The sequence below is a fragment of the Epinephelus fuscoguttatus genome, linkage group LG9 (assembly GCF_011397635.1).
Source record: "Epinephelus fuscoguttatus linkage group LG9, E.fuscoguttatus.final_Chr_v1".
Lineage (NCBI taxonomy): Eukaryota > Metazoa > Chordata > Actinopteri > Perciformes > Serranidae > Epinephelus > Epinephelus fuscoguttatus.
The window spans coordinates 31403796-31421932 of record NC_064760.1 but is presented as its reverse complement, the minus strand read 5'-3'; the positions used below and the strand labels follow the sequence as shown (position 1 = coordinate 31421932).

At 41.7% G+C, this 18137-nt stretch overlaps 1 protein-coding gene across 1 annotated transcript; it reads left to right on the top strand.

Annotated features, from left to right (window-relative positions):
* The first annotated feature begins 1153 nt into the window (after positions 1 to 1153).
* lonrf1 (LON peptidase N-terminal domain and ring finger 1) lies at positions 1154 to 17602 on the top strand. The gene is made up of 12 exons (XM_049585611.1): positions 1154 to 1985; positions 5029 to 5147; positions 5703 to 5825; positions 6762 to 6947; positions 7058 to 7184; positions 7401 to 7476; positions 7698 to 7812; positions 8768 to 8889; positions 9037 to 9195; positions 11089 to 11251; positions 11381 to 11530; positions 13574 to 17602. The coding sequence occupies exons 1-12, from the start codon at positions 1688 to 1690 to the stop codon at positions 13721 to 13723; spliced, it is 1788 nt and encodes a 595-aa protein (XP_049441568.1). The 5' UTR covers positions 1154 to 1687; the 3' UTR covers positions 13724 to 17602.
* Positions 17603 to 18137: the final 535 nt, after the last annotated feature.

The window sequence follows — 18137 nt, the reverse complement described above, 5'->3', positions numbered from 1 at the left end:
AGTGTTGAAGGGAATCCATTATTTATGTAGACATTTCATCAGGATCACAAAGCATCTTAGTCTTGTCACACACCTTGAACACTTCTGTTGTAGTAAAAGTGGAAAGGTTAGTTTTTACAGACCGTAGTTACAGTCACCCCTCCCTAAAGCCTTTCACTCCAGCTTTTTGTGGAAGCGCTTATATAATATAATAACCAGTGTTTTGTGGCCTTGTTTGTGTAACAGTTTCCTCCAGCAGCAGCAGCTGCAGCTCTTGTTTAATGATGACAAAGCACGCATCTACTTAGAGGGATCCTAATTTCCATATTGAAACACAGAGCCAAAGTTTTGGGTTGTATTTTAATATTGAAATATACATACTTCTATGACTAATGTGATGTAAGACAGATTCACGTAGGCACGTGTGCATTGCGTACAGCAAAGTTCAGTTCCCTTATGCACATGCTCTACAAAGGATGTTTGTTACACAGGCAGCAGGCTGTAATAATGTGAGTCAAAGAAGTGTCTGTGTGTGGCCGACTGCAGACTCCAGCCTCATTTCACTGACCCAGAATGGCTTCCCAGGGACAGGTTCCACCTTACATGCACTGACTTGTGTAACAGATGTTCAGAGGTTTATTTTATCCACTGCTCTGCTCTGCAGCATTGTCCTGCCATGTGTGTGTAACACCACAGACAACGTCAACAGCAAGTGACGCCTGTGTGTGCAGTTTGCACGTCCACAGAGACTTGTTAGCTCCTTCTGTAACATAACAAAATGTTGCTATGTTTAAACGTTGCTTAATCTTTCGGGTATGTAAGCATAAAACCGAGGATGAGCACGACGTGGTTCATGTCATGATCCTGCCACCCCGCCCCCTGCCTGTTATTATCCTCTGCTGGGATTCCCTACACAGCGACAGGGTCATTTCCATATCCTGCCGTCTTGGGTTGAATTATTAATACTCCAGTGACTTGAAGTACATGTCTATTAACTCGTGTCCCGCCCAGATGTTTTTGTAACACCGATTAAAAATGCCAACAACTTTTGTCGCAGGAATTATGTTATGAAACTCGGCATCCTTGGGTTTCACAACAGGGCGGAAAGCCATCCTGTCGTCCAATCGGATGGCGCGCTGCTGCGTCACGTGGTCTTTATTTATGTAATGTAATGGTGTTACACAGTAACCCAGCTTTGTGGCTGTGGATACGTCGCAAGGGGTTAAAAGCGGCCACGGAGTATTAAAAAAGAATAATATTAATGCGAACATATTCTGCTGTGCTTCGTGTTGCGTTTAAGGACTTTAAGGAGCGCGAGGAAAACGGCGCGTTTCACTGGAAGCTGAGTTTTGTTTGATTTAACCTGCTCGTAAAGGGAAGGCGTTATGTGTGCCAATCCAAAGACTAAGTTTGGGCTGGAAATAGATAGTGTCAATGGGCGCATTTTAATTTGCAAAGGGAATTTGTAAAGTGAGCATATGACAGCTCAGATTAGCAGTAGCCTAGCTAGACACAAACCGGTCGGGTTCGGGCAGATGTGATCACAAGAAGGGACACGTTTACTGTATTGCTTAGCTGTCAAGTGTGTTATTTAAATGGTCCATGCAATACTATTACACAGACGAGCCTCTCCGTCCGCATTGCTTTGACGACAAAAGCAACAGATCTTCCCGCGGGACGTTGTTTCTGGTGACATAACCCATCCACCATGGATCTGCTGGAGTGTCCGCTCTGTCTCTTCCTGATGTGCGAGCCGGTGACCATGTCGTGCGGCCACACGTTCTGCCGGAGATGCGTCGGGGGCTACCTCCCGTCCAAATGCCCGTCGTGCAAAGAGAGGTTAAAACAACGAGAGGTGAAAAGCATGAAGAACAATGTCTTGCTCATCAGCGTGGTGGAGAAGTGCTGCCCCGACGAGACAAAGACCAAGTGCCATATACTGGAGAAGCTCAAGGCCAACGAGTTCTCGGAAGCTTTACGCATCGCGAACGAGGGGCTGCATTTAGGTAAGGGGTACCGGCACAACATCATTACAACAGCAGAAACAATACACAGGTTAGTTTAGTGTGCATGTAGGTTCAGTGTGCATGTAGGTTCAGTGTTAAAGGGAATGCCCGCAGGTGTGCTTGTTTGAACAGTTACCTAAGATGATACTTTGATAAGGAGGCAGGCAGTTTGGAGTCCCACTTTTACGCACTGCACACAGTTTGGACTGGTGCCCAGCGATGATGACTGGTGGTGCATCCTGATCCGCTCATAAGGTGCTCAGCAGTGAGGTGTGATGAGAAATACAAGAGGAAAGTTGGTGTCTTCAGCACATATCCAATGTCTCAGGCTATTGATGACCTGAATGTAGTCTAGGGGAGACCGGGGTTGGATGGCACATAGCTCAGACACAAAAAAATAACATAAAGATGTTCTCTCTTTTTTCACCTGCACTCATCTACTATGTTGAAACATCTGAAAGTCAACGTTTTGGTGAGAGTGACATTTTAGTTAAATAGTATTGAAAGTGAAAAAGTGGTCTGTGGACTAAATTTTTTATAAAACTGTGTTAGACAGAGATATTGGAAAAGTGTTACTCCTGGTTAATAGACAAAGGAACCAGCTTTATTTTGATGTAAGATTTGAAAGTCTGTGATAATGATGGCAGCTGACTCACATAATTTGATCACAGACTTGGGTCCAATGTGAGCAGGGTTGGTTGGCACTAGTCTTGCCACCAGACAATCAGATATCTCCACCTTCTGATAGTCTGGGGACACTCCTTTCTAAAGTGTGCTTAAAACACACCCGAGAAAACGGCCAGCAACAAAGCAACGCCTCTTGCATTTTCTAAAAGGACACGCCCTCCCGGAAATGTGCACTCCCCCTTTTCTCGTCCGAGCTTGAAAATGGTTGCCAAGAGATTTACCTCCGTTTTATCAAACGTGTGCTCAGTCCACAAGATTGTGGAAATGAAGGTCTTACAGTAACTTTGTTTAAAACTTTTAACGCAGTTGGACTATGTTTACGAGCACAAGAGTTCAGCGAGCCACCGCAGGACCGCCCTGTGGATTTACTATTGGTTCTGCAACGTAGGGAGATTTTTAACCTCTGAAATTGTATCCGCCCATCTAAACACAAAATCAGGGAGAAAGTCAGTCTTTAGTTAAGCAAAGCATCTAAAGACTGACTTGTGAGTCTAGGTTGAAAAAAAAAATCAACAGTTGTAATTGTGCCTGTATTTTAGAGACTACAACTATTTTTAAAGATTAAAAACAATGTTTGCATTGATTTTTTTATCACTATGAATGGTCAGTGGTAAAAGTAATTAGATATGCCTACTAATGGATTGCTTAACTTTTTTGAAAGGAAGAATTATTGAATTTCTCCTCAGGGGGATTAATAAAGGAAATAAACTTAAATTTAAACTTATTCTGTTGGATGTTAATGTTTTCTGGTTCTTGTTTGAATTAAATGTTCAAACTGTTTCTATTGACTGTGTCCTTAACGTCCATAATGTCTGCCAGCCAACCCTGTGATAGGCCTGGTTGGCACAAAAGCACAACTTCACTTTAATCACAAATCACTTAATTTTTAAAACCATTTATGCACATTAAACATTTTTAAAGCCAAGACTTTAACCTTTCATTTGCTGCTGGTTTGACTATTCTAACATAGATTATGTCAGAGAAACACAGCAGAGAGTGAAAAGTGTGCCAACCAACCCCAGTCTCCCCTATAACTGGGTCAGTAAACAGTCTCCACATGCTCCTTCCTTCCTCTACAGCAAGAACTTTGCATATTTAACCATTTAGGCAGGAGGGCAAACACTTACACTAATGTTTTGTGCCGCTTTAAATGAAGTTAACCTGCATTAGTCTGGTTTAACATGCGTCTCTCTGTGACACACAGTGTAAGGGGCAGTGATAGCAGCTGTAACAGCTGTTGACTGGAAAATAATACTGGACACAAGCTGAGGCAATTCCTGTTTTTTGAGCAAGCTTTCTGTACCTTTCTGTTGTCAAATCATGGTTGGAAAAGGAGGGAAGGGCTAAGAGTGTGTGTTGTAACATTTTCCTAGAAACACCCCTGCAAACAAATCTTTTCTACGACCTTATCTGTACAGTCACTGATCCTCTGCACTCGCCTCTGTGTGTGCATTTGACCTTATTTTCCTCACGCAGCAGCAAGGAGGTAAGAGGGACAATTTCTGCCCTAGATGAGTTTATCTAGTCAGTAGGTGTCCTGGGGATCGTGGGAGTGTTTGTGCTACAGTGAATCAGCATACTGTTGAATTACCTACATGTTTGCCATCCCTGCCAACCCAATTAAACGCTGCTGCTCCCGCCCTCTCGGTTCTTGTGTAATGATCTCCGGGCAGATTTGTTTACATCAGTTTTTCTCTTGTCATTGGAGGTCTGAGGTCGTGTTTTGACTTTTTAATTTGTTATATCATAATGTGGGCATTGTCAAACACTTTATGTAATCATTAAGACCTGTACACTGTCAATAAACATGGCCTGACTGGAGCAACAGCTTTAGGTAACGCTTTGAACCTTGAATGCACACGTGCACATACTGGTGTCGACGGGTGTAATGAAACATTTATTTTACCTGACGCAGAAGCACAGTTAAACATCAACAGAAATGGACGACATTTATGCAATTGCAATTCAGTGTTAACTTTAGGAGTTTGAACTTCTCTGTGTACAAATCTAACCTGATGCTTCATTGAAGAAAAATATGTCTTTAGATACTGTTGCAGTTTTCTCTCATGTCACCTGAACTCACCATTAACTGATATTTGTGCCAATCTGAGACCTGTAACACTCTTACAGGCTTGTGCAAATTTTAATGCAGATCAGTAACGCCTTGCTGTGCACTGTTTGGTTTTCCTTTTATGTTTCAAAGCAAGCAGAACCACTTGTTATGCAGGTTGCTCCATGCCTGTCATGACATGGTGAATGTTTTTATGTAGAAACATGTTTAAATAGAGTCTGAGCAAATTATATCTCCTCTCTTTTTTTCTTACTCTCTCGCCTCTCTCCTTTTTTGCATTCTTAGTCCCAGACGATCAGAGCTTGAAACTGTACAGAGCTGAAGCTAACTGGGGCCTGATGCGTTTCTCTGACGCTCTGACGGACCTCGACTACCTCTGCTGCCTTCGTCCCAACTGGACTGAGGTGAGAGACTTTTTCAACACAAACGAATCTGTTAAAATTCTCTATTAACAATGCCAGATTTAAAGCTGCTCCTACGTCAGTTCACTCCTGTGCTGAATTAAACCCAACATGTTCTCCACTTGTTGGTTTTGTAACATGCATTTTTATTTTATTTTAGTTTTTAACCTAGTGTGCGAAGCTGACCCCCTTTAGAGAGCGATTTTCTCTGCTTGTATTGATGTTATGTCATTTACAAAGTTATGCAAACAGCTACTTATGTCATGACGTCATTTCATCACTCACTGCAAATGCAGAAATCCACACTGATGTAATCATTGATATTGCTTCATTATTTTCCAGAGATGTGTTATATCACTTAAAATTTTCACCATTTAACATTTAGCCAACAGCAAAAGTAGGAATTAATAAGTGCTATCATGCTACAATTTAATTCAGATAAACGGATTAGTGACACTAATAGTGTCAGATTGTTATGTTCTCTGTGGTGAGTGATTTAGACGTGTCATTTGCTCCTGCGGGCAGTGATGTGCTGATGTCACTCCTCTGTTTGTGCAGGGCTTCTTTCGTAAAGGGAATGTACTGCTGGAAATGGGTCAGCAGACAGACGCCCTCATCCAGTTCCATCGTTGCCTAAAACTTCAAGCTGACTTTGTTCCTGCAAAGAGCCAGATCAAGAAGGTTTGTCAATGACCGCTCATTAATTATTTAGTGTAAAGTTACACCGAGAATTTCAGTGAAAGATGTGGGATTATACAGTTGCATCTGCCTTTTTTCTTTTCTTTTTTTGAGAAAATAGCAGCGCTGTGAGATACAGACTGACAAATAACATGTTTCAATTTGGCTGTCATATACACACAGGCCCGAAATACACACACATGCACAAGCAGGACCTATACATGCATTAAGTGGAGAGATGTCAGAGCGAGGGGGCTGCCCATGGACAGGCGTCCTGAGCAGTTGGGGTTCAGTGCCTTGCTCAAAGGCACTGAACCCAAGAGGCAAACTGGCACCTCTCCAGTTATCAGTCCACACTCTGTATTTGGTCCCAACAGGGACTTGATTCAGTTCCCAACCCAAGTCCTTATGGACTGAGCTGCTGCCACCTTGTTAGTGCCGCGGTATAAACAGATTTCTCCATGAGGTCACAACTGACCTGCGCACATCAGCTACAGCTCTGTGAGGTGATCGATTAACTCAGTTTGATAAATGATGAGTTTAAATAAATTTTAAAAAGATGGAATCTGGTCTGAGTGTGTGATTTTTCCATTTCACATTGTAGTTCATATGAGGAGCCAAATTATGTAGTTTTTCCATTAGATTTTAATTTTTCTTTGCTTAAAAAGTTTTTCTTGTAAGTAAAGTTTCAGTCTGTGTGGAGTTTTGACACTGTGGATTTATTCTTCCTACCTATATTTTATTATTTTATTATTAATGGTATTATTATCATAAGTAGTAGTGGTGTTAGTAATAGTAGATGTATTGATACTTTTAGATTACATGCATTACATACTTCCAATTTCTGCCTTTAATAACTTTTTTTATTGGATTTTAGTTTGCAGCACTGAAAACAAATATATTTATCTAAATACCTTTATGATTGGATTCAAATGGCAGATCCTGGAGGCGGAGGGCATGGCAGTGCCGGACGAGGTGCCGTGCATCTTGCAAGTTGTGTCTGAGTACCTGAAAGGGCCCTGCCCCATCACCAGCCTCAGCGGCTCCCAGGGGCCTACTCACCCAGAGGGCCTCAAACATCGTGGGGATGATGGAGATGGAAAAGGAAGGAGAGAGTCACACCAGGTGAGCTCTGCACAGCAGGCGAGGAGAATGTTAACAGCTCTTACGTGCACTTTAATGCTCGAAGTGTAAACACGCTGCACATCCTAACTGATGCAACTGTGTGTCTGTAGGGCTCCAAGGTGAAGCATGACACGGGTACTGAGTGCTGCCTCAGCCTCTGCCAAGCTGTTTCCTTCCTCCCTGCCGCCGAGGAGGACGAGGAGATGATGATGAGGAAGGAAGATGGGCATGGCATGGGTATGCACACACCAGCACACACACGTTTATTATAAATCGACTGCCATCTTCATCATCATTGTCCTCATCATGAATCATCTTTGTCACTGTCACTACAAACAGCTTTTACTGAAACACCCACCAGATGGTTTGAAATTGCATAATAATTGCTTTTTCTTCCTCAGCGGGACAAACTCGTCATAAAGCTTTAAAGTCTCTTCTCTCTGTGTGTCTTAGGTGAAAGTGGGCGCAGCAGAGAGAAAACTCTGAGCGTTCTTACTGTGTCAGACTTTGAGTGCCCTCTCTGCATCAGGTCAGTGTCCTGGAGTATCCGCTCTAATCAATAATGCATTGCTGTCTGTGCTGGTTCTGCTGTAGTGTCCTATGTCAGGTTGATTCTATTCTCTCTCTTTCTGTTTGGCAAAGCACCAACTAGACTTAAAGCTACTACTGCACAGATAGCTTCAACCTCCATCCTCGGCTAAGCTGTTTTAACTTGTAGTTTTAACTTGCATCTTCCTCTGTCCTCTGAAGGTTGTTTTTCGAGCCAGTCACTACTCCCTGTGGTCACACCTTCTGTAAAAACTGCATAGAGCGGAGTCTGGATCACAACCTCCGCTGTCCACTCTGCAAACAGCCACTACAAGAGGTAACCACTTACAGACACTCCGATACATCTATTTTAAGCTTAATAGGGAGAAAATGGGCACCAGATCCTGTTTTTGACCACTTTTAAAAGATGCTTGATTTTTAATGCCTCGTTATTGCCTCCGCTCTGTGGCTGTAACACCAAATTTAGCCGAGGCATGCTGAGATGTAGCAGCAGCTTTGTGGAAGTGTGGGAACAAATAGTTTTCTACTAATCATACTTGACTTTTCATACACCTCATCTGCGACCAATTTCACATCAGTGTTCCCACTGGTGCTTGGAACGCTTGGAAGTTTGTGAACTTGAGGCAAGAAAGCAAGTTTTTGAAAACAGACATAAATACGAATTGTTGAAACCGTTTGAATATATATTTTTGTTGCAAGAATGCAAGTTGAAGTTCTTTTGATATTGTCACACTGCACAGCTGAGACGTCTTCACACATTCAAGCCTCTCTGTCTTTTTAATTGTTGTCTGCGAGCTTCTGTACAACCTGCTACTTCTCATAATAAAAATTCTTAGTGTTGTAACAGTACTTAAAACTATGTCATGTTGGGTCCTTGAATTTTAAAGGGAATCAGGCCTGGATTGTCTTTGAATAGTCCTTGAATTTGATCTTTAGAAAGTGTGGGAACCCTGTCGCATAAAGCTATGGGACAATAGAACTTCCTGGTTCCTCATTCCAGTGTTTTGGATGTGATGAATGATCTGTAATAACAATATTGTCATACCAGCTATGTGTATGCATTTATCTTCATGCACATACAGCTGAGACCACATTAAAATAGGATCCTCATTAATAAACCTATATTTCATGATGCATTGCAGGGCTTAATTACATACTTTATTTGTTGTAATCCGCTGAATTGTTTTACTGCAACATGTATTATGTATCATTGCATATAAGTGTCATAATGTTGGCATCATGGCTGATTGCTCTCACATTTCTCTTCCCAGTACTTTAAAAACAGGAAGTACAACCCCACAGTTCTGCTTCAGGACATCATGACCCGCCTTTTTCCCTCACAGCTGGCCGAGAGGAAACAGGTCCATGAAGCTGAGATGGCTGAACTGTCCAAGTAAGCACCCACCTCACACAGTCTACACTTGTGACTCATTCTGGCAACTCTAATTGCAATTTACAGTATTCCCACAGTTCTCTTTTTCTCCCTGCCTCCAACTTATTTTTGTGTCTTCTCTTTCCCACCTTGTCTTTTCCTTTGTAGTCTAACTAAAGACATCCCTATATTCGTTTGCACGGTGGCCTACCCTGGAGTGCCCTGCCCCCTGCACATCTTTGAGCCTCGATACCGGCTGATGATGCGTCGCTGCATGGAGACTGGCACCAAGAAGTTTGGCATGTGCAGCTATGAGCATGGCAAGGGGTATGCAGTTACTTTTTTTTTTGTTTTAATTATCCATAGCATCTTATTTAATCAGAAAATTTGGATTTGCGTAGATATTAAACTTAAGTGGCATAAAAGTATAGCCAGTTTTAAGCCAGGTGAGACGAAGACCCTGTGCATCTACGCAAGTGGGCAGTTATTTTGACCCGACTGTACTGGCATTGAGAGACTGTGTTTGACATTTCCCAAACCGTGAAGCTCACAGCAGGCGAGGTGGAGCCTGACGGGATTGTCAGCACAGTGGGCAAAGTTTAACCCAGTCATAAGTGACCCTGAGTGGGCGAGCAATAGCAGCATGGTCACCAATCTGGTGTGAGATCTGCTGGACAGTTCCATCCTCCACCAGATATTTGCTCCTAGTTTTACTTTATGTTGTCATGGTTCCTAACATGATTACTGATAAATATCTATCTAAACTAATATTAAAATATGCTAATATTTTGCAGAATAATGTTCTAGGAAAGCATTTTGTTTCTGCAGCTCATTATTTTGATTGTGCAAGTTTATAAAGCTTTGCAGAAAAAATTGCAGAAAAAAATCCTTCATTAAAACTTTACTATTGTTTCCCACTCACATAATGACATAAATGGCAATGAGAAGATGCTTTGCTGAGCTTACACCAAGATGAGGCATTTCTTGTTGACAATGTAGATAAAGTAGTTGTTAACATGTTTTTAAAGTCAGCGAATAAAAGGTAGCAGGCCTGCCTAGCTCTCTGTGGTTGATGTAAGAGTTTGATGACCTCAGTGATTTCCAAGCCATTTTATCCCTATCCCTAAGGTTTGAATTTGTTTTTATATAAGTTTCCATGCCATTTTTAGATACAAAATGTGTGTACATGAACTATTTCATATTTTATGTGATGGTCCCTAGAAAAAAAGGTACAAAATATAAAAAGTTTGAATACATTTTTGGCTCAACAGTAATGTATTTATGTCAGGGGCAACATTTTCTACCAGAAGACAGCCATTTTTGGTCCAAAAAATTAATTAAATCTGTCTGAACCCTCAAAATATATTTGAACCTTTTAATAAAGGCATACCAGGCTTATTAAATCTAAATTAGCTTATCAACACCACTAATAGGTCTAATCATTAATATGTTTTATCATAAGGTAGCTACTCTGCAGTATCTGTGAATATTTGGTACCTTGCAGAGAAAGTAAACTAATCTTGGGGTGTCGGTTAGTGGTAGAGCAGGCACCCCATGTATAAGACTGTTGCCGCAGCGGCCCGGGTTGAGTCCAGCCTGTGGCCCTTTGCTGCATGTCATCCCCTCTCTCTCTCCCCCCTTCACGCCTACCTATCCTGTCTATTTAAAGCAAAATGGCCCAAAAAATATCTTTGAAAAGAAAGTAAACTAATCTGTATGCACTATTAAAATCAATATTTTCTTCCAAGACTTTTCCGTTTGGATTTGGAATCCACAGCTAGCTTCGCTAAGGAGACTCAAGACAAGCCACCACTCTTGATGTCTGGCAAAATTTAGTGAAAAGGCGCCAGGCTGTAGACATAGCTATGGCTCACATTTTAGTTGAAAAAAAGGTAAAACAATTTTTAAATTTGTTGGAGGCCTATAGGTTACACATTTTTACAATTTGATCATGTAAGAATCACTGTAGGCCTACAACAATGATAAATGACAAATAAAATGTTCAAAAATATCCGTCATTCATTTCCATGTCGCCTAATATTTGGTCAGAGCCATTGGAGAGGGGCTAAAGAGCAGCATGTGGCTCCGGGGCCACATGTTGCCTATCCCTGGTCCATGCACTACGATGAATATAAGAAATTCTACTCAGTTTTGTTTTGACTAATACAGCAACAATCACATTAAGATGTAAATAAATGTGTATGAAATAATGGCCCTCAGGTTTGCAGACTATGGCTGCATGCTGGAGATCCTCAGTCTGGAGCTGCTGCCTGATGGGCGGTCCTTTGTGGACACAGTGGGTGGCAGCAGATTCAGGGTGCTTAAGAGAGGTCAGCGGGATGGCTACCACACTGCTGATATCGAGTACCTGGAGGACCTCAAGGTCAGTATGCAGAGATCACTAACTACACTAGCACTTCAAGAAGATACACACTGAAAATATGACAATGTGATCACTGGACCTCTTCTCTCTCTTGACCCGTTTCCTGTCTTTGCGTCCTCCCTCGTTCAGGTTGATGGTAGTGAGATGGAGCTTTTGGAGCATCTCCATGACAGTGTGTATCAGCAGGCTCAGGACTGGTACCAGCGCCTCGGCAGCCGCATTCGCGAGCAGATCAACAGACAGTATGGCACCATGCCAGATAAGGAGGAAGACATTCAGGTAGGGGTCTTAGCAGAAGTGTGTTTTGTTTGTTTTGTGTGCATTTTTTATTTCTCCTAGCTATTTGGGATCAGTAGGACCCAATAAGTAAAAAACACGAAACTTTGTCAACAATAATTAAGTCCCATTGACCTCAAACGAGACAACAGTAAAGTCCCAATGTCCTCAAATGAGTACTTCTAATTAGTCTTAGCTTGTCACTGTTGCTAAAATTGGTCAAATTTGTTGCCATATCAAACTACAAACAAAACTAAACCACCATAAAATTTCAACCAAAATGTGACCAGGTTTTGAACCTTGTCCACTTTTGAGTCGGGATCGGCTTAGTGTATTGTCCTTTTACTACCACTAGATGGCACAAAAGAGTGTCCATGAATGAGGACAACAGGTCTGAGGTAAGAAGAATTAAGTATAAAGTCAAGTAAACCCAAATGTGATGTCGACATATGAGGATGCTGGGTCTCGGGAGGTTAAAGAGGTTGAGAACGGGGTTCAGTGGGACGTTAAGGGTGAAAGCGACATTCATGTAGTACAGCAAACAAGCCAAGTTAGCGCTCTGAGCTAATACATGCTAACTACACTATTGCAAATGTGCTACAACATTTTTTTTCTGACACTAGATAGTTCCTGTGAGCTGTAAATTCATAACTTCTAAGCAGAAGGCAGAAGATAATATTTACTCTGAGCCTGACCCGACAAAGCCTCTCTTCCTCTGGGCAGCCGTCTCCATCTCACTTAGACTCACCCTGGGTCTGGGTCTGCAGCTCCCTGTACCAGAGAGCAGCGTGCAAGCTAAGAGCGCTCAGTCTGCAGCTAAACTCTGCAGCTGGGGACCAAAATGTCCCCAGAAGCACACTACAAAGTTTTACACTACGGTTTGTAGAATCTCAGTTGACTGCAGGGTCTTTGGCTCATGATTCGACTCTTTGACTTTCAGGGGGCAGCCCTACCAAACATTTCCTCAAGAAAAGCCTATTTTTTTCTTTTGTTTTGCTTTGAATTCTGTTTTGTCCCTGCATCATCCATCTGTTAATGTTAGGAAGTAATAAAAAAGTATTTAAAACTAGCTTTTAATAAATAGAGAGCCATCCACACCAAGAAAGATAACTGTAACAATAACCATATGAGCTGCTAAAAATGGCACCAAGCACGCGCTGTATGCCCCAGCTGCGTTGGCAGCTTAGGAAATGGATATTGATGACCCGTAGCTATTCATAATTGTCTCTTCATCTCCATTAATAATAGTAATAAAACGCTTACTACTGTCTCTAAGGGTGAGCCAGATTGCTTCCCAGATGTCCTTGGTGATAGCGTCTTTATAAAGACTGTTTCGTTTATCAAACAGGGGTGTTATTATTGAACTATAATGAAGAGTCTCTCAGTAATGTCATCGGCCATGTTGAACATGACATTGATTTTGATTAGCTGTCAGTCGCTCATCGCTCTGAAAGGCATCCCAATGACACCGTTTGCCACTGTTGTTGTTATACTTTTTGTGTGGACTCCGCCATCCACTTGAGTTAGAATGACTTTTAAAACAATATATGTTTGGTTATTGTTATAGTTATCGTTCTTAGTGTGGACGAGCCTTAATTCTTCACAGGGAAAATAAAAGTTGTTATTGTTTTATGCTAATGCAGTGTTTTCCTTTCAAACTGCACTCAGAGCTCCATTACTGTAGCCTGACATCGCCAGGCCAAATTGCAAATCTGTCAAAGCAAATAAAGCATAAGCTTGCAGATTTGTCTGGTTCCCAGGCTGCCGTTACTGCTTAGTGGTACCATTAACTTAACAACAATAAAAACAGACATTATGTTCATAGGGATAGTTGCAGTTGAAGGAATGGAAAACATTGGCTAGCATGTTAGACAAGCATAATGTAGAAATCCAAACCATTACATTACAAGATGACAAGATGCATGAAAAGATGGGAAGCAGTAATGTCAAGTGATTCGTACTGAACAGGCTAATGGGATGGTGTGGTACTTTATCCATTTTCATGAGACACATATATCTTTCTAATTCTTTGTAACCATCCTCTAGGCCTCGTCTGATGGTCCGGCCTGGTGCTGGTGGCTGCTGTCTGTCCTCCAGCTGGACCCTGCCTATCAAACAACTGTCCTGTCCCTGACATCACTCAAAGACCGCCTGGGACACCTCCGCCTCGTCCTTGAGTACTTCTCTCAGAGCTAGACCCCACAGCTCAGTGGTGCTGTGACCACAACAAGCTGAGAGTTGATTATTGCACACACACACACACACACACACACAGACACATGAGAGTGAAACCAATGAATGCACTCACACCACAGAGTTTGGGGCTGGGTCTACTCTGAATCTTAAAGTCACAGCTCAAAGCCGTTCACTAGCAGAGAGAGAGTGATTTTATTAGAAAACACAGTGTACAGAGTTGGGGTTTTGCTGTTTGAGTTTGCATGTGTTCTCTTTCTTACACCATTTTCTTCCCCAGGAATTCAAGGGTTCAGAGTAGTTTGTGCATATATGTTGTACCCGCTGCAACAAGAACTACAAAACTGACCAAAGATATGTCCTGTTTAGGTCCATCAAAAGTGGTAAATTGTTTTTTGTTGATCAACTAAATCAGCTCGAAGAATATTGCTGAATATGAGCACTAGATGTCACTGTTTTCTCTCCAGTTATTATAAACATGAAGAACATGCAGCATTAGCTGAGCCAGTGCAGCACACTGTACTGTCATGTGTGGCCTATTCCAATCAGACTCTGTGCATTAACAAAGCTTAGTTTGGAGTGAGAATAAACATTAATAGCACACACAATTTGTAGAGATTTGTAGGCTATTTTTCAGGACTATGCACATCAGAGGTTATATGGATATTGCTGAGGGGCACTAGTTGTAATGCTTACATGTTAGTTGCATCTATGGGCCTTGGCAGCCATTGAGAATGGCTCATTTTATACTGATGAATAATCTTTGAAAAATAAAACCCTATTTAGTATTAAATATTGCAATAATAATTTATAGTGGCAGCAACTGGAGAATCTTTTTTTAAATGAATGCAAGCTGCCGATGTGGCTGCTGGATGTCTCTCTGGATGCTGTTTGTCATCATCTGGTGGGAAGAATCTTCTCTGAAATTATGGCAATGAGGAGACGTAGGCGGTCAGTGGATGGGAGGTGTACCAGCTTAGTTTTACAGTGTGAACCTGTGTGATTATGTATGGTGGTGGATGCAGCACTGTATGTGTGTGTGTCAGCTGTAAATATGAAGTCATTTTTCTCAGTTGCCATCTTCATTATGTTTTAAATTCCACATGGCGTGGTGTCAGCACTGATAAGAGCTACTGTCATGTCCGCTCCCTCGAGGTGCAGTGGTTATAGATGAAGCGTCAGTCCAGGGACAGAGAGTCTGACTAGGGGTTTGTCCCCGCGTGGTGCCTGTGTGTGTAGGCCACATCACCTTTGTCTGGCTCCTGCTGCGTCTCCTGGTCTGTCTGGCCCCTCTACCACCAGTCATGGTGCCTTTGAGTGCCTTGGCCAACTCGCCACGAGACCTGCAAGTCTTATACGCCACATTTAGGATGGATTGTGTGATCATTTTTTTTACCATTGATTTTTATTGATATAGTGCTACATTCCATGGAATGTTGAAGCTGCAATGTTAAAGTTAATTTACTTACAAATATGGGCTTAACTGGGTGAAACGTTAGAGCTTTTTTTTTTCACTTTGATAAATGTGCCATGATATTTCTGTGTTTTGTAGGAATAGTTTGCAAAGTAGTCACTGTGTTTATGTTTGTCTACATCATGGACTCTGAAGTCCGACTTTAAGCCTCATGCCTTTTGTATGGTGGGCATTGAACTACCACCTTCTCACGGCCAACATATAACATATCACTTTAAAGCTGGAGTGCAGGATTTGTACATGTACATGAAAGTATATTACATTTACATCCTTGCCAAACAAGTTCACACAACACTAAGTCCTTCGCTGCCAGAGAAAGATTTCTTTATTTCGCAGTATACCAGAGTTCAGTGTCTGATGTCAGTGTGGACTGGTGAACCAGAAGTGATGTGTTTTACATCAAGGGAGGGATGGACCATCGCAGTGGAGCAGTGGCTAGGAGTATGGCAGAAAATCCTAAGTAACATCCAAGAAAAGTTTCTGGAATGGATGGTCCTGATAAAAAACAAACTTGTGTAGAAGAGGGATTAAAGGTCTAGTGTGTAGCATTTAGTGACACCTAGCGGTGAGGTTGCAGATTGCAACCAATGGAAGCATAGAGGAAAACTATGGTGGCCGATGCAAAGACGCAAAAGGCGCTATCTAGAGCCAATGTTTGATTTGTCTGTTCTGGGCTACTGTAGAACAACATGGCGGACTCTGTGGGAGATGACCTGCTCTGCATGTAGATATAAACAGCTCATTCTAAGGTAACAGAATCACAACAGCTATTAGTTATGAATAACGTGTTCCATCCCTGCCAATAGATGCACCTGAATCCCACACACTGGAACATTTAAGGTAAAAAAAAAAATAAATAAAAAAGAGTACTCCTGGGGCTGAACTCATCCTCATACATCATAAGCACGCATTGACAGTGTTTGTGTAATTACTCTCGCACAGAAGTTCTGCACTACAGCTTTAAACTATCAGAATTAGTCCAGCAAACACACTCATAGATACAGTTTGTGTGATACAGAACTGCTGTGCTGCCAGTGTGATATTGTAGATACAGCTTAGAATAAAAGCGGTAATTGTGAGACTTGATACGCACAAAAATGTCCCACTAAAGGGCGAAGCAGTGGACAGACAGATGGATACTGAAGCTGCATTGGTTACCTAAAAAACTGGCTTACCATTGAACTTTGACCTGGGAATTTACACTTTGAATGAGGGCAAGAAACATTGTTATTACCATTTTTTAAAATGGGTTAATCGACTTCAGTTATTATGCTGTTGTTTCTGAAGACATCGGGGCCTGGAACTGTTGTCAAAGACTTAAATGTGCCAGTTATCACACCATGTCTCCAAAGCTAGTGTATCATAAAGGTCAGTCTCTTGCTGCTACCAGACATGATTAAAGCTAACTCGCAAATAAAAAGGGATTGAGATTCTCATAGAATTTTTTGAAAGACCAGCCTCAAAAAGCCTTTGTGGTGAACGCATGACTACGAGCCCACAGCCACTGTGCTGAATTTCACTTTCCTAGTCGACATCTTATCAGAGAAGAAAATATTTTTGAACAGTGAAATAACTTGTGTGTGTTTTTGTTTTCTGATGCTCAGCTGCAGTTTGTCACATTTTTCTCTCTTCCTCACATCATGCACATTTTTCTGTCTCTTTTATTACGTAAAGATGTCACTTTCAGTAACATGGTGATATATGTTGATCACAGCAGTCGGGATCGTATTGGTTTACTCTTTAAATTAATTTGTGCACCAGTGTGCGATTTTACATGATAAAATGCTAAAAATGTTTTTAAAAAATGAATGATTGTACCCTCATGTTTTGATCCAACTTATTGGTCAATTTAATGTTTAATTTGACATGTCATGACTTCATCTCACCTAGCCTGCAGCTTTATGCCCCTTCTACTCTGGCAGATGCCCATTAGCCATAGTTGCAGTATAATTGGACTGTCACAAAATGTCCTCCAATACAGTTCAAACAATTTACACCAAATCCACATTGCCTCGAACGCAGAACACAGAGCATAATAAGTGACCCGTTCTTGGCAGCAACTCCCCTGTGAGAACAAGTCTTACACTTGTGTACTTGGGAAAGGCTGTGAACAGCACCATGGTGGCGTGTTCTCACCATGTGCTGCAGCTCACAGGAAATGCTGGTAGATGTGGTCTGGTGGTCAGTGGTCTAGAGACAGCTAGAGATAGAGATGTGCATTGTTACTACTCTGTGCTTGCATACTTTGCTGTTAGGAGCAAGTACATGTAAACCCACGGAACACTAAAGCAACTCCTGTTTGACTCATTTGTATTCACCTCCGAGCCAAGAGCAGCAAATTATCTTAATCTGATTATTGTTTATTCGCTTGCCCCCTGGATGACTTTTTAAATGTTATTATAAATAAAGCTTTTCAAAGCAAAATCAGCATTATCTTCCTTTAATGTGTCTGTTTTGTGTCTGAGTCATTTGAATGTTACGCGACCAATTTCTTTGGTCATTAAGGTGGCATAACAAGCCAAATGGAAGTGACGGGATCTATTGCAATTCACAGCATGACAGAAATTGGTAGGGAGGAGGGCTGATGGAAGTGGAATGTGCCTCACATACTGATAGCAACACACACTGGCAATGAAACAGTTATAATTACTGATAGAACTGTGAAGTGCTGCAGCTGCTGCGGAGTGAAAGAAGCCTTGGGTTTACTCTTGTGGTTAGAAATTAAAATTAGGATGGATATTAGAATGGGTATTCCCAGCGAGGGTCCAATTGGATGATTATATTTGACTGCACAGCCACAGAGAAATTGCATGGGTTATGATATCAAAGAAACACAACATCTCTTATGGTCTGACGTGGATCACATATCTGAAATATTATCTATCTGACTCATAATTGCTGAGATTTTAACAGTTACTGCTTTTTGCCTAACCCAGACCAACA